Source organism: Pongo pygmaeus, chromosome 21 (genome assembly GCF_028885625.2).
Source record: "Pongo pygmaeus isolate AG05252 chromosome 21, NHGRI_mPonPyg2-v2.0_pri, whole genome shotgun sequence".
Taxonomy (NCBI): domain Eukaryota; kingdom Metazoa; phylum Chordata; class Mammalia; order Primates; family Hominidae; genus Pongo; species Pongo pygmaeus.
Genome location: NC_072394.2, coordinates 15,310,107 through 15,332,101, shown reverse-complemented (window position 1 = coordinate 15,332,101; position 21,995 = coordinate 15,310,107). Strand labels below are relative to the sequence as shown.

General features: G+C 36.2%; 1 protein-coding gene across 6 annotated transcripts in view; it reads left to right on the top strand.

The window, feature by feature from the left end:
* The window catches only part of RALGAPA2 (Ral GTPase activating protein catalytic subunit alpha 2), a 330,652-nt gene that overhangs the window by 133,881 nt on the left and 174,776 nt on the right, over positions 1–21,995 (top strand). For all 6 annotated transcript variants that reach the window (XM_063659353.1, XM_063659357.1, XM_063659359.1 and 3 more), the window contains 4 exons: positions 60–236; positions 11,135–11,328; positions 12,250–12,348; positions 12,583–12,738. In XM_063659353.1, coding sequence (XP_063515423.1) covers positions 60–236; positions 11,135–11,328; positions 12,250–12,348; positions 12,583–12,738 — 626 coding nt within the window. The remainder of the gene's footprint in view (positions 1–59; positions 237–11,134; positions 11,329–12,249; positions 12,349–12,582; positions 12,739–21,995) is intronic.

Below are 21,995 nucleotides of genomic sequence, written 5' to 3'. Positions count from 1 at the left end.
TCTGATTTTCAGCTAACTTTGGTTCTTAAACTTAAACTTTGGTTCTTCCATTGTACCAGGTGAAAGTACCAACAGTGACACAACTCTGGGCTGTACCAATGAGGCAGAGCTGTCCATGGGCCCATGGCAGACCTGTGAGGAAGACCCAGAGCTGAATACTCCCACAGATGTTGTGGCTGATGCTGATGCCCGTCATTGGTTACAACTGAGTCCCACCGATGCTTCAAATTTAACAGGTAAATTGCATTTTGAAAAAGAGCCACTAATGCAAACAGCTGGGAGATCAGTTGTGAATCATTGGAGTCTTGTATACAGAGGGTTCTGAAACAGTTGTAGGAGGAAGTGTGCCATGCTCCTGACCACTGTCCACCATAGGAGGAAGTGATGGTATTCATGTCAAGCCTTTACCATCCCTGACTGAATTGTTCTATGCTAGAAAGAAGAGTGATTTTTCCAACTCATATATGTTATAAATCCAGGATAAGTCAAAGAGTTTAGATAGCTTATTGATTAATTTTTTTAATTTTTAAATAAAGTATTTTGATACATAAAATGTAAGCTGTAACATATACAGTATGTAAGTTACGGGGAACAGTAATGAAGTGAACACGAGTGAGTCTACTACCCAACTTAAGAACTAGCATGGCACCCAAGCCAGTGAGATCTCCTAGAGGTCCTTCGCAAGTCCCTCCCCTTCTCCCATTGTCTTGAGACTCTAGTCCAAATTTGTTTTTATACTAATTTCCTTGATTTCTGTATAGTTTTACCGTGTGTGTCAAGCAATATATCATTGAGTTTTGTTTCTAAACTTTAAAAAAATGACTTCATACTCTATTTTTTGCAACTTTTTTAACCTCAGATTGTTTGACTTCAGAGCCAAACTTTCTGGGTCGGCTTCCAAGCACCTCTGAGGAATTGCTGGGTGGCCTTGAGCTAGTTATTTAATCTCTGTCCTTTTATTTCTTTGCCTTTAAATTTGGGATAATAGCCCCTACTTTATGAAGGTTGTTGGAAGAATAAATGAGTGAACATCTAAGTCAGGTGCCCAAAATATTGTGTGTGGTGCAGTGGTGCAGTCTGCAGTTTTAGCTACACGCACGCACGCACGCACGCACGCACGCACGCACGCACGCACGCACGCGCACACACACACACACACACACACACACACACACACACACACACACTCTCTCTCTCTCTCTCTCTCTCTCTCTCTCTCTGACACTGACACTGGGTAAGTGAACCTCAAAGGTTAGGTTCCCTCACCTATTTGACCAGGCTGATGAGAACGGGGAGACCATGGAGGAGCTGGGTTTGGTTTTGCTTTGTTTTGTGGAGTGTCGGGAGAGACTCGTGCTCTGAGGAATCAGTGCGGGAAAGGCTGACCAGAGCCAAGACTTTCATGGATGCATATTCATGTTCACACACAGGTATCTTGTATGAAAACAACCACCACAAAGTAACATGTTAAGAGTGTTATTAAAATGCCAAAAAATATTTTAAAATGATTAACATAAAGGCTAAAATTTGACCTTAAATGGATTTTTTTTCTTAAACCAAGCAAACTAGTTTTCACTGTGATTTAAAATTTAACCAACGTCTCTGATATTTGGGAAATTCTTGATAGAATATCATTAAAACTTCATAAAATTAACATATAAAGGTGGTATTCAATAAAATTCTTTCTAGACTAAATAATGATTTTGACTAATAATACTGTATTATATTGATATGAGATTTAACATTTACAAAGAATTTTGAGGCATTCTCTTTGATTCTGTATGGGAAGCAGGCCAAGTCTTATCATGTCTGTTTTAGAGATGGGGAGATTGAGACCCAGAGAAATTGTTATCAAGCTGGAGTGTGATTTCCGGAGGTGAAACTGGCTTCCAAAATGTTTTGACTCAACGTGCAGTGCTATGTCTACTCCTTTACACTGTGTTCCTGTTAAAATTAAAATTACTGTAAAGCCCTTTGACCTACTTGAGAATCCTTACAGATTATCCAAAAGAAAGTCATCATTGTGGTACTATAGGAGGCAAAACTGAAGCTTCAGTAGGTTGAATTTACTTAAACATGGACTAGTTTTAATTATTTTTATTGAAAGGGAAGAAAATTAGGTGATTACTTCTTTTGTCTGTTCTTTGGAAAGATTAGTTTTGATCCCATTTCAGGGTATGTATTGGACAGCTCAATTTAATAAACCTCTGTGAGGTAATTTTATATGATGCACTCCATGTTGTGATTAACTCCTCCAAATACTCAGTTCTTCTTTGAAATACTAATATGGAGAATCAGTACACGCAGTTCAATAGTTCACCTTGTCGTCTGTGAAAAGGACAAACTGTAATGTGGTAAGGCTTAAGGATTATCACAGTTCTGAATTTAACTTTCTGTTCTTAAGAGAACAATTTCTTCATAAATGTTCAAAATAAAACTCATATGAGCCTGATTTTTAGGACATGCAAAGAGAAACAATTTGATTATATCTTTGTTTCTTATTGAATAATCCTACCAGTTATCAAATGCTTAGAATAATAAACTGCCTCCAAAATCTTAAATTCCTTCATCACTGGCAAACTAACAGTTTTCTTTTATATTTGCTTTCTCATTAAATCATGTTTGCTGAAAATAACAGCTAAATTTACTGTGCATTGTCTTAAAGTTTACCTGGGATTTGTTTTAATCAGATGTGGTAAGACATACAGACATGGAAGTGATTGTCATGGAGGAAGAAGTTTATACTCACGGATCCCTGGAAACAGGGGTCATGCAGGGAAGTACCAGGAGGCAGAAGGAACAAAATGGGGCAACCGCTTTTAGTGTCATTTCTATGGAAATAGCAAGGCAAGGCAGGGTATGCAGATTTAGGATTGCTAATATGAATGACTTCAGTGGGCTCTGGAGCATATGGGCTATTTCTAGTTTCCTGGTACCCAGTCCTGGGATGACAGGGCAGGGGATATTGACTTAGTATGTGAGAACTAGAGAAAGGAGGTAGTTGGAGGGTCTGAACTTTGAATTGGTAGGTTTGCATGTGAAAGACATGCTGCCTGGTGAATAGACTTCTATCTCTAGGAATTAGCTAACCCTGGAAGTGGCAGTCCTTCCCTGATCAGTGAGGCCCTAATGCCAGAGCATTGAGAAGACAGAAAATAAGAAAATATAGTTAACACATGCATACATTTAGTTCTGTTGAAATAGTCGGGGCGGCGGGGTGGGGGGACATTTATGAGTCTACAGCTAAGAATCATTATTGTCATTTACCTCATCCCTTATTTAACAAATAAGCTTATAGTCTAGAAATACTGATTTAGATGCTGTGAGAAATAAAAAGGTGAATAAGTCATAAGCCACTATAGTTTTTAAGAGCTTATAAAAAGGACAAAAGACACAACATTTATCCTAATAGTCACAAATAATGTGATAAATTCTATGACATTTACTTAAAGTTGTAATCATAGAGATAGACAAATAGACAGATGGAACAGAAGATAAAATATAGAACTGAGTGCACACAGACATGGAATCATGATATATGATATATGTGGCTTGTCAGGTCTGACAAGGAAACAATGTATTGTTCAACAAATTTCTGTGGGACAAGTACTTAGCCATATGGAAAAAAATGAAATAGAATTCCTACCTCACGCCATGTCCAAAGTCAGTTTCAGAGGGATAAAATACATAAATGTGAAATTTTTAAAACTTTTGGAAGAAAATTTAAAATTTTCTTTTAAAATTGAAAATTTAAAAACTTTTGGAAGAAAACATCTTTTTTAAAAGGTTCTGTGATTTAAAAAAAATAATAGCTAACCATAAAAAAAGTGTCAGTAATTCAACCTGAGCAAAATGAAAACTGTGTTACCAGAGAAACTTTTAAGAATTCCGTGGTTTAGCAGAACCACAAAGGGAAAAAGCCAGCTTTGTTGCTCTTTCCTTTCCATATTCTTGTTAGCTCAGTGATAACTTTTAAGGTAAGGTTTGGTGAGAAATGTTATCCAGCATCTTGGTTTAGCTGGGAGGTTCCAAGGTCTTTTTTTACTGGAATGCAAACTCCAGGAGGGGGAGGCCTGTTGTCCGTTATGTGCACAACTGATTCTTGTTTCCGAGAATAGTGCAGGACAGGAGAGAGGCATTCAATAAATACTTGAATCAGTGAACAAATACACTTTAAGCTGCAAGCTGTTGTTTTATATAGCTGGAAAGAGCAATTAAATTTTATTTTTTAGAAATAATATATTACAATTTCAAAATCTCTTTTATTTAGTGTGCTTATCACAGTCTTGCATCCAAATGTTACCGAAATTTTTTTACCACTTCTGCTTTTAATTATAGCTGTGAATATGAATTACAGCTCCTGTTACCTGCTACTAAAGTTGTTTTTCCAAGAATGCATTCGCTGTCATCACCTATATTTTTGGCATTTTCACCAGACTTTGATGTGTTTCGAAGTCATGAAATATTAGAAAGAAAAATAATAATGATAACTACTGGGGCATTGGTAGCTCACCTTCTAAAATCTTTGCAGTGAGCAGTGGACATCCTTGAAAAGGAGAGGAAGAAGGAGAGGAGAGCCAGGCTGCACTGGTGGGAGCAGGATGCCATCTTGCTGTTTCTCCACTTGATCATTGACATCCAGGCCAGGCCTGAATTTTCTGGCTCTAGAATTAAGTTGTTTCACTCAGGCCTTTGAGTTTGTTTTTTATGTTTAGTTTTCAAATCAAAAGGAAAATATTTTTCAGAGACCGAGGCTATATTTCTTTAACACTGTGCCAAGCTTATATAAAATCGCAGCCATATGAAATCACCATTTGGCCATAAATGCTTATTTTGCCAACTACCAAGACTTATTTCATGGCTGAAATCCTTTCTATATTTGCAAAGTTCTAAACTTTTAGATCTCTTTGTAAAAATTATTTATGTGTTTGGAGAAAGATGATACAATTATGCTTGTAAGAGTTTTCACTTTAATAAAAAAATTTTAAACACCCGTATAGCATTAAGTAGTAATAAAACAAAAAGATAGCAGGCTAGCATACTAGGCTGCTAATGAAAAATAAAATGAAACAAATATTGGGTATTTTTAGGGTGAACATGAAATTTTCTAAAGTCTCTTAAATTCCCATTTTTAATTTAGTTCTCCTTCACTGAGGAACCCCCTACGTGTAAAATGTCAGTATCTGTTCTGTCACTTATGCCACCAGCAGAGTAATTCTGGGCAAAACATTTCAACTCATTAACATTTTTGTTCATAGTAATACTGAGGAAACTCATACAGGCATCTCAGAAACTCCTAAAGAAGTCAGCATACCTTGATAATTTTATGGAGGATGTTGCCTAGGATTTTATCATTGAGGCATGAATTTTTCTGAGTGTAAAGCAGTATTGAAGCAGATTTTCTATGTGGGATTCTTTCATAAGTAAGGGCATATTCGTTGGCAGGTTGAAAAGAGGTACAGGTGATGATGAGGTACCTGTCTACATGTACTTGCAGTGGTTACTCAAGCAAAGCTCCAGTGTGGTTGGGATGCTGGGGACCAGTCTCTGTTTTGGATAGCTACATTTTTGGAGTGAAAGTTAACCAGCGATGAAACAAAGCTGCAAATTATCTAATCCCCTTACTTTTTTTTTTCTCCTCAAGGGATTGAAAAATGCCATGACATCCTTTATGAGAAAAATAAATGCCATATTATGCTTCTTGTTCACTTGGGGGCTCATGTTGATTCATAAGCATTTATTGATGCTTCAGCATACCTTCTCAGACTAACAGATGCCTGATATTGTACTCACTTTACAGAATTAGGATGATGAGTCTCTCTTCTGAGGTTTTATAAAACTCAGAGAACCCAGAAGGTCCATAATTAGGTTTTTTGCACTCTGCCTTTCAGGCATAGTGTGTAGGAATTCCAGTTTGGATGATACTTGCACATTTTAATGTGTCTCCTGAGTTGAGTATATGATACTCTTGTGGGAACTACAGGTATGTTTTCCTCTAAGAAGGAATAGTGCTTCTGTGTTTGGGAAGGCCTTTCCATGACACCGTGTGCCATCATTATTACATCTTTTTGTGTGTGTGTCTTGGGATCTTTCCATCACTAATTTAATAAGCATAGCTTATTATAGTGAGCAGCCATTTTTGGACCTGCCCTGGCTCCTTTTCAGATTCATTTTTTTCTTGCCTGTTGTTGCCCTTGTCATTCCTCTATTTGAGTTCCTCAGATCCAGAGATTGTGCTTCGGTTTCTTTGATTAGGCCTTAAAAATGCCAACAACATATACACTCAAGATGACACTCAGTGGGGATTGATAATTGCCTAGAAATCAGTCTGGCTTTATTTGTATGGGGTGAAGAAGAGAACTTTGGGAATAATTATGTTAATAAATTAACACAATGTGTTCTATTCAAAAATTAGGAAAAGAATAACAGAATAACATACATGTTAATAAAAAAGGAACTAATAAAGCTGAGAGCATACATGCATGTACTAGAAAGCAAATAATAGTTAGAAGACAACTAAAAATTGTTCTTTAAAAACACTAATAAAAATGACAAACAGGCAAGATTGATCAAGAAAAAAATGTTGGAGGTGAAAAGGGAACAACTACAAAACCAATATAAATTTAAAAAATAATACAGTATGCTATTCAAATAGATCTATAAAAATAAAGGATAAGTTTTAGCTTTACTAAACCTTCCCGTAAAAGAGAAACTTTATCTTTTTCATCCCGTTCCGTAGAAAGAGAAAGAAGCTCACTTCTGTTATCTACCTTATGTTACCTTGATAACAAACCACACAAGGTCAGTATGAAAAAAACATAATTAGAGACCATCTCACTTATAAACATATAAGCAAAAAATTCTAAATAAAGCATTAATAAATGAGATTGAAGAATATTGGAAAAATATCATATATCAGGGCTAAGAAAAGTTCATTCCAGGAATGCAAAAGAAAAGCCTATGAGAAAGACATCCAATAGATCCCAATTGAGGAACAGTCTATAAAGCCAGTACTCCTTAAAACCATGAAGGTCATCAAAAACAAAGCAAGTTTGAAGAAAACTCACAGTCAAAAGGAGGCTATGGAGACATGACAGCTATTTGTTATGTGATATCCTGGATGAGATCCTGGAACAGAAAAAAGAATTACGTAAAAACTAAGGAAATCTCAATGAAGTGTAGACTTTATAATAATCTTTTAGTATTGGTTTGTTGTAATAAATATTCCATTCAAATATAAGATGTTAATAGTGGAGAAATTAGATATGGAGTATATGGGAACTCTATATTATTGTCACAATTTTTTATACATCCAAAATTGTTCTTAAAAAATAAATTTTATTTTAAAAAAACTAATTCAGGAAAAAATTACCAAATATAAATGCATTAAAGCCAACAACAAAAATTATAAAATAGTGGCTTTTAAAAATAAGCAAGAGAAATGAGTAACAAAGACATTACAAATTATAATAATGCATATTATTAAAGACAGTAGGATGAACAAAAACAAATAGCCCCACTTATTCTCCAAACCATACCTAAGCCACATTGAAAGGATTTATATTAAATAAGACATAAATCCACAAGGACAAAGATGGCAGGAGAAAGACAGTAGCAACCAACTTCTTGAAGTTGCAGAACAGGTGGCCTGTGGCAAATTAATTGGCAGACCTGAGAAAATTAAATCCTGTGTCAGTAGTAGGGAAAGCCAAGAAACAACCTGACTTAAATTAATGCGAGTTCTCTAAAAGGGTTAGAAAATTTCCCATACCAGGTAGCTACAGAAGTAGGAGGTGATGATGGGGCTAAAAACAGGAAGACTGTAAGTCTGTTTAAGAACTTGTTAGAGGCTCTGTTGCCATGGGCCACTGCTTTTTCACCCTAGAAAATGGTGAAAGTAAATTAGGGGGGTTCTGGCTTGGAGTCAACAACACATCTGAGTGCAGAGATGCTGTCTTGAAAACAGAGGGATTAAAGGAGAGTTTTCATACTCTTTGAGCAGGAGAGTCTTTTGAATTCCAGGAAATTAAAAAAAAAAAAAACAAAACATACATATATCTGAGGTTCTTCAGGAACACAGTGAAACTGACCAAAGACCATGCCTGCTTATGGTCTCTGCTTCAATTCAGTCCTGAGCATGTAGAGCTGCCAAATATGTTGTTGGAGAAATGAGTTTAAACTTGAGGAAAGAAATCCAGGCCAGAAATGGGCATGTGGAGCTGTGAGTATATGGATGGCATTCAAATATGTATGGCAGTAAGTCTGTATGAGATTAAGAGGGGCATGAGTATAGCTAGAGAAGACAAAAGCTCCAGGGCCCTTCAGTGTCCACAGTCTGTGAGATGAAGAAGCACCAGCAAAAGAAGAAGACCAGGTGAGAGTCATACCTGGGGGTCAAATGGTTGAAGCATTTCAGAAAGGAGACATGATTACCTGAATCAAATGCTGCTGAAGACTGGTCATTGAGCACTACATTAAACAACATGGAAGTCTTTGGTGGCCTACTCAAGCACCATGCCAGTGGAGAAGAGGGATAGAACACATGGGGGCTGAGGCTATGACACATGAGAACAGAGACTGAACTTTGTGCAAAGGCTGCAGGTTGGAGATGTGGAATCCAGAATTTAAAAACTGAGCTGCAAGAGATTAGAGGAATGTGCTTGGTCATGGAAGCAAATAGAGACAGAATTGTCTTAAAAGGGCCTGAGGAAGAAGCGTTAAATGCTGCAATGAAGTCAAAAGGATGAAGAGTGAGAAAATACAATGTGCAGTTAAAATGCTTGCCTCTGTTTATTATTATATACATACTATGAAATAAATTTTTTTGTTATAATACATCATTCTTTAAGTGGTGCCTATGTGTCTTTGGCTGCTTTTCTGTTTACTCTAAAAATCCAAAGGCTTATTTTAGGAAGCTGGAGACTTACTCAAATCAGTCTTCTAGCCTTTACTCATCCTAAAGCAACAGGTATCCAAAGAACAAAATTCTATAACTTAATCGATAAAATTAGATACACATGTAAATCATTAAATTCTTCATTAACTATTTGTTTCAGTGCACAGTTTCATATTCCATAATTAAATATATATTACGAAGACATTCTGTGCCTTCAACTTGTTAGCACACTCCTATCTCACAGCCTTTGCTGTAGCTCTTCTCCCTAACTGACTCTTCCCCACAGAGCTGCACAGCCCATTTGCACATTGTCTTCAAGTTCAAGTCACATATCACTGCATGCTTAAAATCTTTAGTCATTGGAGAACTGCAAACGAAAACCTTAGTGAGATACTGCTCCATGACTATAAGAATGGTTAAAATTTTATTTTATTTTTTTCTGTTTCTTTTATTTTATTATTATTATACTTTAAGTTTTAAGGTACATGTGCACAACGTGCAGGTTTGTTACATATGTATACATGTGCCATGCTGGTGTGCTGCACCCATTAACTCGTCATTTAGCATTAGGTATATCTCCTAATGCTATCCCTCCCCCCTCCCCCCACCCCACAACAGTCCCCAGAGTGTGATGTTCCCCTTCCTGTGTCCATGTGTTCTCATCGTTCAATTCCCACCTATGAGTGAGAACATGCGGTGTTTGGTTTTTTGTCCTTGCGATAGTTTACTGAGAATGATGATTTCCAGTTTCATCCATGTCCCTACAAAGGACATGAACTCATCATTTTTTATGGCTGCATAGTATTCCATGGTGTATATGTGCCACATTTTCTTAATCCAGTCTATCATTTTTGGACATTTGGGTTTGTTCCAAGTCTTTGCTATTGTGAATAGTGCCGCAATAAACATACGTGTACATGTGTCTTTATAGCAGCATGATTTATAGTCCTTTGGGTATATACCCAGTAATGGGATGGCTGGGTCAAATGGTATTTCTAGTTCTAGATCCCTGAGGAATCACCACACTGACTTCCACAATGGTTGAACTAGTTTACAGTCCCACCAACAGTGTAAAAGTGTTCCTATTTCTCCACATCCTTTCTAGCACCTGTTGTTTCCTGACTTTTTAATAAATGTTAAATAGGGAATCCTTTCCCCAAGAATGGTTAAAATTTTAAAAACCAACAGTATCAAGTTCTAGCAAGGATGTAGAACAAGTGAAACTCTCTCATACTTTGCTCGCAGGAGTGCAAACCGTAACAGCACTTTGGACAACAGTTTGACAGTTTCTTTCTTCAGTTTAATGTTTATTAAGCATACACTTATGACTGTACCCGGGAATCTCACTCCTAGGTATTTACTTAAGAGAAATGTAAACATATGTTAACACAAAAGCTTGTATATGAATGTTTATGGCAACTGTATTCATAATTGCGAAAAACAGGAACAAATCTAAATATCTACAGGTGAATGGATAAACTATGACAGATCTATAAAATAGAATATTAATCAGCAATAAAAAGAGACAACTGATACCCACAACTGTACAGATGAATCTCAAATGCATTTTGCTGAGTGAAAGAAACCAGACAGAAAGGCTACAAACTGTAGGATTTCATTTATGTGACATTCTGGAAAAGGCAAAACTATAGGAACAGAAAACAAAGCAGTGGTTGCAAGAGGCTGAGAATAGAGGAAGGGGACCAATTATGAAGGGGCACTTTTTGGAGTGATGAGATCCTCCATATTTCAATTATGGTGGCAGTTTATGGCAACAGTTGCATGAACGTATACATTCCTTAAAACTCCTTAAACCTGAAAGGGATGGAAATTTCTTGTATGCACATTTCACCCCCATGAACCTGACCTAACAACAGCCACCGCAGATGTTACTCCGGCATTGAGGCTTCCCTCGCCACCCATTTCCATGGCACCGTTTCCTACCCGTCCTGCTCAAGGGTCTCCCTCTTCCTCTCACCTGATTTATAAAACCCATCACAGGGTCTCCAGGAACTGTTATGTCATGTCTTAGCTTGTTGCTCTTTTAGTTTGAAGAATCAAAATCATTTGACCTTTCATCATTGATCCTGCTTTTCTCTCCTTTTAAATTCTCAGCTGTTTCACATTTTTTGCCTTAATTATTTTACTTTGAATACCTAAAGTAATTTGCCTTAAAGAAAAAAGGTATGATGAAATCAAGATTGTTTACAGGGTTAACAGACATGTTTTTCTGCATAGATAGCAGCGAGTGCCTCGCAGATGACTGTAGTATAATCGCTGGGGGGAGCCTCACTGGTTGGCACCCAGACTCTGCTGCTGTGTTATGGCGAAGGGTCTTAGGGATCCTCGGAGATGTGAATAACATCCAGTCACCCAAGATCCATGCCAGAGTTTTCTGCTATCTCTATGAACTCTGGTACAAACTAGCAAAGGTAAGTCCTGCTGTGTTACTTTGTATTCTAATCCAGGAAAATGGTCTTATCATTTAATGTAAAAACTGTGTGGCAGTTAACTACTGAACATATTCTGAAACACAAATGGTACATTTAGACAAAGTACATTTGATTATCAAAGAATAATCGTATATAACATGACTAGTTTATAAATGCAAAAGTTATTTCATTTAGTGCAAAAGTAGAATATTGCTATAGGATATTAAATATAGGTTGTTAAGTAGTTCTAGTTACTCTCTTTATAAAAGTGATACTGGTTGTATTGTATACAATTTGAAAAATGTAGAAAAATACAAAGAAGAAAATTAACATCACTATTCATAGAAATAGCCAATATTAAAATATAGTCTTCTTTCTTTTTATGAAAGTAGAATCTTAGAGTACATACAGTTTTTTTTTTTGAAATGGAGTCTTGCCCTGTCGCCCAGGCTGGAGTGCAGTAGCACCATCTTGGCTCACTGCAACCCTCTGCCTCCCGGGTTCAAGCAATTCTCCTGCTGTAGCCTCCTGAGTAGTACATATGATTTTTATTCTGATTTTTGTTTGGGTTCTGACATTCACATGTTATTAAATTTTTTTTTTCAAAAACATGGTTCATGTTTGTTCAGTATAACTCATTAAAACGTTACTTATCATTTGGAATTCAGGACCTCCCCAGCCATTAACGTTCAAGGAAAAACAATGCCTTTGTTTTGTATATAAATCTAAAACCACATACAGTAAGCCAAACATATAATTCAAAAGGATAATCTCACAATAAAAGAGAAACTTGTAAATATTACAGGTTTTCACTTATAGAAATTTAACTGAAAGCAGCTATATGGTCACAGAAGACTGTTGAAATACTGTTGGGATAAACGTAATGTTACCTACCCTAAAATTCTCCTCTTTGTGAATTAGATACGGGATAATCTAGCAATAAGCCTGGATAACCAGTCGTCTCCATCTCCTCCAGTTTTGATCCCACCACTCAGAATGTTTGCATCATGGCTATTTAAGGCAAGTGGATATGTGTTTATTCCTTTATTGCAATTTCCTCTTCCTTTCTGAAATTGAGTTTGAAAAATGTAATTGCCCAAGACTGCATGTTTTGAAGACAGGCTGGGTCTTACTAAAGTCACTGCATCCCACATGTCCATAAACAACTCTTAAGGAAAACTGAGAAGTAAATGAAATGTTGAAATGCTCTGCACCTGGGCTTGACTTAATCTGGAAACATCATCTCCTTGACAGGCGGCGACACTGCCAAATGAATATAAGGAAGGCAAACTGCAAGCCTACAGGCTGATCTGTGCCATGATGACCAGACGCCAGGACGTTCTGCCAAACTCAGATTTCCTGGTGCATTTTTACCTTGTGATGCACCTGGGATTAACCAGCGAGGATCAGGTATTCTGCGACTCCTTTATTCTGATTGCCCGTTAATTGGAAATAGCATATCACTCTTTAAAGGCATTGGTAATATTTATGAAAATACATCAGAAGTGTTGAATTTCTCAGTAGTTTCAACTCTTTTACACACAGCAAGTACAATGGTCTTTCAAAAATGTAAATCAGGTTTCACATCCCTGCTTCTTCTCCCCACTGACTTTGCAATTGCATTGTGCCAACCAAATTTTAATTTTATTCTGTGGCCTCTATGATCTAACCTCTGCCCGTGTTGTCAACCTCAAAATACTATTATAACCACTTTTGGTTTGGGTTCTGCATTAAATATGGTTTGAAGAAAGTGGTACTGATCATTTAAAAATGTTTGAAAATTGTTGTTTTAGTAGTTAGGATGTTTTTGTGAAAGACTTTACCTGTAAGGTAGAAGACGAGTCCAGACATTTATTGATAAGGAGTTATTTTAATTTCTCCCCGTGCAATTTAAGTTTGGTTCAAGTTAGAACAGAAAGGCCCAAGGAGCCACTAGCTACCTCTTCCTCCTTGTAGGCCCTGGGTTTGGGAGATAGGATGTGGCCACACCCTGACCTTCCTGCCTTGGGAAGACTTCTGCCAGTTGAGGGAGATTACGGATGGGGACACATGGATTCTTGACTTGATTTGGGATATCAAGCAGGCAAGTGATGTGATTGATTTATGCTTCACAGAGATTCTGGACTGCATTTGGAAGATGGATTTGAAAATGTGATAGTAGGATAGAATCAGAGATTGGCCTGTAGATGGAGAATAATTAGGAATTGTTTAATACAGATTTTAAAAAATGATAAGAACTAAGCCGGTAGCATTGGGGATGGAAAGAAAGGAGTAGAAAAGATTCAAGAAATTTTAAGGCATTTCATTTTATTACCAGGTTTTCTTAACCAATATAGAGGTATAGGGAGTGTTTGAGATTTTCCCTTTAAATTGTAAATACTTATTAATGAACTTGAATCATTTATTAACTATCAAGTAACTGTCCTTTCTGCATTTTTTGTATTCGTTGAAGGTATGATGCAGACACACAGACCTTTTGATACCCCAGGGTACATGTAAGAAGTTATTCTCCTGATAAGCAAACTTTTTTTGTTGCTTTAGAATGTACTTGAATTTAAAGAGTTTGCAGTATGTTTTTCCCAATACTTATTACTTTGAGCTTTAAAAATCATTGAACTCTTATATGAAATAATAACCATACTGTCCTAGTGAGTAGTCTGTCATATTTATTGTGATTTTAGCAGCGTATAGATGACATCCGTGTAGCAGGCTGGCTTAGACCCATAATCTCATTTATTTCCTAGATAAATGTAGAAATAGGGGCATAGAGTAGAATTGTTTGTACTCGCTGCTCAAATATTTTACAGCCGTCATTGCAAGTGGAAGCATCTTTTACAGAATGATGCAGCTCAGGGTATGTGGAGGATTATGGGGTATAGAAAAGACAATAAACTCTCAGATAATAATGAACTCCTTCAGTGAAAGAAACAAAAGAGGAGGGTTTACTTAACAATACTCTACTTTAAAGAAGCCTTTTGCTAATATTTTGCAGAAAGAAACATTTACTTGGAAATAATAATCAACTATAGATCCTTCTCATTTTATAAAAACAAGTAAGTTAGCAGTAAACAATGTTCCTTAGAATGAGTTTTTTAGAAAGTCACATAAATGAGTTTAGAATTATCTTTCTGTTTTAAGATGTGTTGATGTGGAAATGAAAGAGTAAAATGAGATGAAATAAGAATATATTATATAGCATTTGAGAACCTGAAAAAAATTATTTTATAAATCATTTTCAAGAAATATGATTTTATAGTATAGACAAAAGAATTTCCAAATTTTGTGCTTAAAATTGTTTTTACATCTTAATGCATATTATGTTTTTAATTAAGTTAAGGCTCAATATCTTTTATAGTTCATAGTGGAATACATAAATCTTAAAATATGGTCCAATGCTAACAGTAATCCCAACATTCAGACTTCTAAGACAAAATGAGGATATCATAAATCTCTATTTAAAATCAGCCTATTGTTTAGGCTGTTAGAAGCTTGAATTTTTATGTGAGTTTAATAGAGTTGACTGTTTTCTTTAACCTTAACAATTATTGTTATATATTTTAGAAGCCCTGACTGTCTGCCAAACAGAATTACTCTAAGTAAACTTTATTCCTTTGCCAGAAGAAAATTATGCGGAAGACCTAATGAAAGAAACTTTTTTTCATTTAAGTTAAGAAATGTCTCTGGTAATTAGTTTAACTTTTGATCCACATGTCTAAATAGATCATAGTGGTTGTTCCAGAACTTATGTAATTCTGAAGACACATGTTATATTAATTATAAAAAGAAAAGAAAGCATTTACGGTAGAGAATACAGTTAAATTCAATTTTTTAATTAACAAACTATGTACCTGTGACTGGTACCATCTCAGGGCTTCTTTCTATTTTGTGAGAATTCTCAAAGGGCCACACTTTTATGTATCCTAGCAGTAAAAGGATTTATTTATGCAGAGAGAACCTTATGAAAGATGTCCTGTGTTTTTAAATAAACAATCATAAATAATTGTTTAAAATTGAACATTATCAGTTTTGTCTCACAAATAAAATCCAAGGTGGGTTTCTTCCTTTTGCCTCTGGGTGGCACACTTGTCTGCATGACGCAGCTTTGTGGTTCATGGGCCTTTGAACATTATGCTGTGTATGGCTTGGTTGTTTCATGAAGTTTTTTCTTGAATCTGAAGGTATCAAAATTATGTCAGTAGTGACCAATAAAGTGTTGAATTAAATAAGTTACAAGATGCTAAAAAATATTTTCAAACATAATGATGTTCATAGTAACTGAAGACATTTTTTAGTTTAAAAAACAATTTGTAAAGTAGATGTCTCACAAGTTGTGTTCTCTGACAATCCTGGAAAGTTATAGTTTCATCTAATATGATAGAAAATTTATTATGTAAACAGACATGACCATTTGTATCTTAAAAAATAATAATACATATGCCAAACAGCCAGAAAAATGTAGTCCATTCCAAAACAACTGTTTTTAGTATTTTTAACCAGTTTTAGTTATCCTAATAACTTATGTAATACTAACACAATGAATTTATCAAGTAGCATTTCCCACAGTACATATGTAACATGGGTTCGTGGTTGATTGGTGTGATCGAAAACATGGTTTGAAATGGCTTTATTTTTTCCTTCACAATGAATTTTTTTTAAAAATTGATGTTAGTGGTTTACAAAATAATTAGGATTATAAACAGTTTCAAAATAACTACAAATTATGAAGAAAATTTGGCATGACTTTCAGGGCTACCCAGCCTGCCTGTGAAGGAGTCTCCCAGTGTGCTTCCCTCTGCTCAGCTGCTTTGTGTCTGAGGGTGGGCTGGTGATGGTGCTTAGGGGTATTTATTTCTTCAGCACTCACAGTGCTGGACTCTGTGCTGGGGGCTGCATGATGTTGTACCGTTGAATCTTCTCTGCAATTCAATTCAATAAATACCATGGCCTATTTTATTTTATTTTATTATTATTATTTTTTTTAGAGATGGGATATCACTCCATTGCCCAGGCTGGAGCGCAGTGACACAGTCATAGCTCACTGGGCTCAAGCAATGCTCCCGTCTTGGCCTCCCAAAATGCTGGGATTACAGGTGTGAGCCATAGTACCCAGGCCCCTGAGGCCCATTTTATAAATAATGAAGCTTCAGAAAAATATCTAAAACTTTTTCCCAGTGCCACAGGCTAAAAAGGCTGTTAGAATTCACATACAGGCTTGGCTTATTCCACCAGGTATGTTTTTTTTATTGATTCACAGCTAGCGTATTGGTCCAACAGCTTTGATGTTGTTTCTCCCTTCTGTTTTATTTTGCCTGGGCTCTGCCCTTGGTCCTACTCCACTTCAGAATCCTCCTTATTAAACTACCCCGCCCCAACCTGGAAAGGCCTTTCCACAGTTGCCTTCTCAGTTCTTCATCATCCTTCATTTTCTCTTCTAAAGCTGTTTCTTGTTGTTCTCAGTTTTTCCTAACACTTAAGCAGCTTTCACCTCAGAATTCCCCAAAATAGTTTGACATGAAAGGACCTATGATTTGGATTTATTAAAAACAGTTTCTATTAATTTCATGATTATTTAAAACAGATGGAAAGATCAATATGTGTGAAATGGAAAAGGACAATTGAGGAAAGGAATTTTATTTTCATGTTTGTAAGAACATGTATCAGAGACTGGAAGGTTTTCTTTGCTTAAAATAAGTGAACTGTTTTTTAACAATGACTTACAGATTTAATGTTTTAATGTAATTTGTCTGTTATACATCAAAGTTAAATTCTCTTTTAAATGCAAAGCATACATTAATGTAAAATTAGTGTTGCAAATTTGCATATAGACATTTTGGGACATGTGGGTCTTTGTCATTTTCATCTATAATATTGTGTTTTATAATGCACCAAAAAAGCATGAGGCCTCTCTCCAATGCAGAAGTATTTGTTGTTCTGCCCTGAGGTAACATGTTTGGATCATAACAGCATAAAGTTAAGATCTAGTGTAACAGAGTGTGATAAAGTGTATTGGTTAAGAGCATGGACCTCAAGTCAGCTTGTCTGATTTCCAGTCTTGGCTTTGTTACTTATTAGCCAAATCATTTGGGTTTGCTGTGCCCTGGCTCCCTTATCTATAGAATGAGGATAGTAATAGTGCCTACCTTAGAGGGTTGTTTGAAGACTTGAAAGAGGTAAAACATGTAATGCATTCAGTCTGGATCATGGATATGATCCCTCAGTAAGCATGAGCTCTTGTAATAATATTAAGGGTGAGGAGAAGAACAGCAACTCCATCATTTATTTCTGATATCTTGAAGTGTTGATTTTTTTTCTTTCTCCATACATTTTCTTGCTTTGAACATAATGATTTGACTAAAAGACATAACTAGGCATTGTGGAATTTTACAATGTGCGGAGAAATAACCACTCCCTGTGCTGTAGACAGACATATCGATTGATACATTTGTTTTACCCATGTATGCTTATGATCCAGAAATGCTTCTTTTGTGTCCATGGCCATCGGCTCACTTTCCCCTCACTTTTCACCCCACCCAATGAGTCTCTGTACAAGGAAAGCTAGAAAGCTGAACACTGCATGTCCCAGACTCCTTGCAGCTGGGTTGGCGTTGACCTAGGTTCTGTCCAGCAGAGACACCAGCCAACATGACACTTGAAGGTAGATGTGGGGAGTGGTGAGCAACAGCACATGGGGAGCTGGGTCCTCCTGTCATGGAGGTTCTGCTCCGACACCAGCATCACTGGTGAGATGAGCAGACAGTGGGCTCTGCTGGAACAGCCTTGTGATGTGGCTGGGTGTTTCTGCTTACCAACTTTTTCCTGGCTGTGGAGATTTGTGATTGGTTCCCTGGCACTTCTAGACATTCTATAAACCATCTAACACCCTCATAGAAATCTCATTCTTAATCTCAAAACAGTGGATTCTCTTGTCTGCAAGTAAGACCCTGGCTCAGCCAGTAACTGCTCTGCAAAGTGCTGTGCTGGGCACTGGCAATACATGATCAACACTGGTTCATATTTCAGTTGCTGAATGCACTTGGGCGTTAATTTAATTTTTGTATTTTTAAAACTTTAGCCACTTATTTTGTAGACAATAATATTTAGCTTGTAGGAACATTTTGCTTTCATTTAACTCCACATTTTTATGAACCTTTTGTCACATCAGTGTTAAAAAAACCATAATTTTAAACATCATATATAGAGCAGTATTCTATCACAGAAGTCAAAGTAGTTCATGATTTTCTTAACGGATGTTACAACCCCCTCTCATGAGGTATATGATGGAATAATATAATAATAAACAGTCATTTGTAAAAAGATCCCATGAGGCCCCTCAGTGAGCATTAAGACTCAGCAGTGAGCTTTGAAAGCAAGGTGCAGGGGTGATACTTGTAAATTGGCCATACCTGACTCTTTTAATAACCCCAGACAGCCTGTATCATGCAGTCATATGTAATAATTGCATCACCTTTTCTCAGACAAAGAATTGTTCTTTGCTAAAAATTTAGACTTGTAACTATAGAGCCATATATGTTAGATAAACATAAATTTCAAAGTATATTTAAGGTGAAACATAAATGAGTATTCGGTTCCAGAAAAGGTAAAGCATTAGGATGGCAAACTGGGGGCCTTGTTTATCTCAAATCCCTGGAAATAATTTTAATACATGTCTCTAAAGTGCTCATTCTGTACAGCAAGTGATTTTACCAAGGTTTTAATTTATAGGATTTTAACTCAACACTAGCAGATAAAGTACTTATTTGTGAATTTAAAAATCTAACTGATGTTCCGAGGATGAAATAATAACCTTGATGTGTATCAGTAGAGGAACTTTAGACCTTTAGAAGGCTAACTTTGTTAAAGCTTCATTTAAAAACAGTTTAAAAAAAAACTATAGGTTTATACAACGAGTAAAAATAGGACTAATGTGGGGCCTTATTCATAAGGTTTTTAAGAATTGGAAAATGTACTTCCAAGAATTCAGGATATAAGATGGCTTCAGAATATATTGACTTTCAAGAACAACATATGACTCTCATGGATGGCAGACCTGATACTGGGAACTAAAATACCTTAGAGCTAGACTCAGCTTTGTCACTCACTGGCCATGGGGCCCTCACCTATCCACAAGTAGTCAAGTGAATGAATTGGGCTAGAGAGCCTCTCAGACCCTTTCCCATTAAGCATTCTTAGATCCTCTGATTTATTTTTAGGTATTTTATTATTAGGGTCACATCACTCCTTCCTAAATGTGGCACAAAGTTCAATGATCTTTTTATGTTGAATATTTTTTCCTGCCATGGTAAAGACCTAGTCAGGTTATGAGAGTGTGAGATGCATAAACAAGTATCTGTACTAACCATCAACTTGTGCAGAAGACCAAATAAGTAGTGATATACATGTTATGAAAATTGAACTGTTGAATATCCTTTTAGCTAAGTTGATTTGAAAGCAGCTCACAGAGGAGAAGGGATTTAGCAGGACTTTCAAGGATGGATAGGATTTAGATAGTAGGACAAGAAGCATGATGGAGTTTCACATCAAAGATACAGAACTTTTCAGGCTGTGTTCAGGAACAATGACTAGAGTGGCTTTGATTTAATGCCAGATACATGCATAGAAATAATAATATATGGTCATGAATCCAGGCAGCACTGTAGAGAGCCATGATTCAAAGTAGTTTTCATCCCACGGACAGTGGGGAGCTGTTGAAGGTTTTTGAGCATGATACTTCACATGACCAGAAGAGCATTTTAAGAAGCTTAAAACCAGTGATAAAGTGGGGGTGAATTATAATTGTGAAAGAATGATGACAACAAGCACAGAAAGGAAATTATTATAGTAGCCCAGGGGCGAGGTAATGAGGGCTAACAAGGACTAAGGCACAGATGGGGTTTGTGTGTGTGTGTGTCTGTGTGTAAATTCATTATATGTGTATATATTTTGTATCTATATGCACATATGTGTTTTGTGCATGTGTGTGTGTGTGTTTGTCTGTGTGTGAGAAATATGTTGGAGAGGTAGGGTATAGTACTGATAGGTAAGCATCCTGAGAAAGTAGTGTCCTGGCATGATTCCCATTATCTGTCAAGGCAAATGTTGGTTCAGAAAGGCAAGAAGATGAATTGAGAAAAGGAAGACATGTGGGCATGATAGGATAAAGTGACTGTAAGTTTCGACTCATGTCTTGATGAGTCTTCCTCACCTTGGACATTGTAGCATAGGACAGGCCAAATGGGTGCATCCAAGGATACACCAAGGGGTGTCCCCAAAGAATTCTTGCCTGTTAGGAATTAGAAATGTGCAGGAAAGATTTCCAGGGACATTTTCTCTGTACTTAAGAGAACATATTTTCTAATTCTGTTGGAATTCAAGCAGTTGGTATGCAAATTGTAAATGTATTTATAATTATTAAAATGGGACATCTAAAGGGCTCTGTAATTGATGTTTTTGTTAGCCAAGACATATATTTGTTACTAATTATTTTTGAAAGTAAAGTAGCCTTAAAAACAAGTCCTTTTGTTTTTCTAAAAATACAACTTTTGACCTGAATTTACTTTACTCAAGTTAATGAAATGTTATTGAATATAAGGGGAGTTTACTGTAGCAATAAACAAAACTTCCAAGTTTGACTTAGGTTTGATTGAAGGATAATATTTATAAGGACAGGTGAGATATGACAACCCTCTCCTGACATGTATTGTTAAGTTAATAATAATTCCTGTGTGTGCTTATTGTACAAATTCAGAGTGATATAATACAGAAGCTGTCATATAATTAATGTTACACCATCAGGTAGTATCCACTGCCTTCCAAGTGTTTTCCATAAGGTTTTGTGGGAATGGACAAGCCACAGATTCATCAAAATTTATCAATGAAAATTTTATTATAACTTTATTCAGCTATCAATCGCCATGAAGACTTCAGATAGATGACTGCACCAAAAATAAATGTGAGATTTTTTCTTTTTTTTTTTTACAGCTGTAGAATCAATAATTATTTTCATTAATCTGTATACACAGCCCACTTATACCTCAATGAGGAAAGTAAAAATATGTAGGAAGTAACAGATGGCAGAGGTTTCGGTTATGAGGTTTAACACATGTGCAGTGAACTCGTTTCACAGCTTTAAAAAGTGTAAGATGATAGCATGGAGGCTGATTCAGAGAGAAAAAAATCTACCTGACAGGCCAGAAACTACAGTTTTGTTTGATTTCCTTTGTTGGATTTAAAGGTGTAAAGACTTTCTTTCAAGTAAATGTTATCAGACATGAATATGATTATGTATATTTAGCCCAAAATCTTCCAGTATCTAATAAGACATGCTACAGGAAATAAAGCATAAAAATAGTATAGCAATTCTCAGTATATGTGGGAAAAGGAAAGATTTTGTTCTTACTAAACTGTTATCATGTGATATCGTGTATCAATTGGCATACATTTTTCAGTTGAGAACGTGTTCTTTTGCTCTGAGGTTTCTCTCTGGAAGGAGACTCTACTGTGGCCTGTCACAGAGCCCAGATCACTGGAATCTTTTTTAATAGAGTCACTGGAGTGCATTCTGTCTTTTCCCATAGAGGGTAGATGCTCAGTAAATATATTGATTGATAGAAAATGGAAGAAAAAAAAAAGACCTTCTTCTGAGACTGGCTATTCCAAATCTACATAGC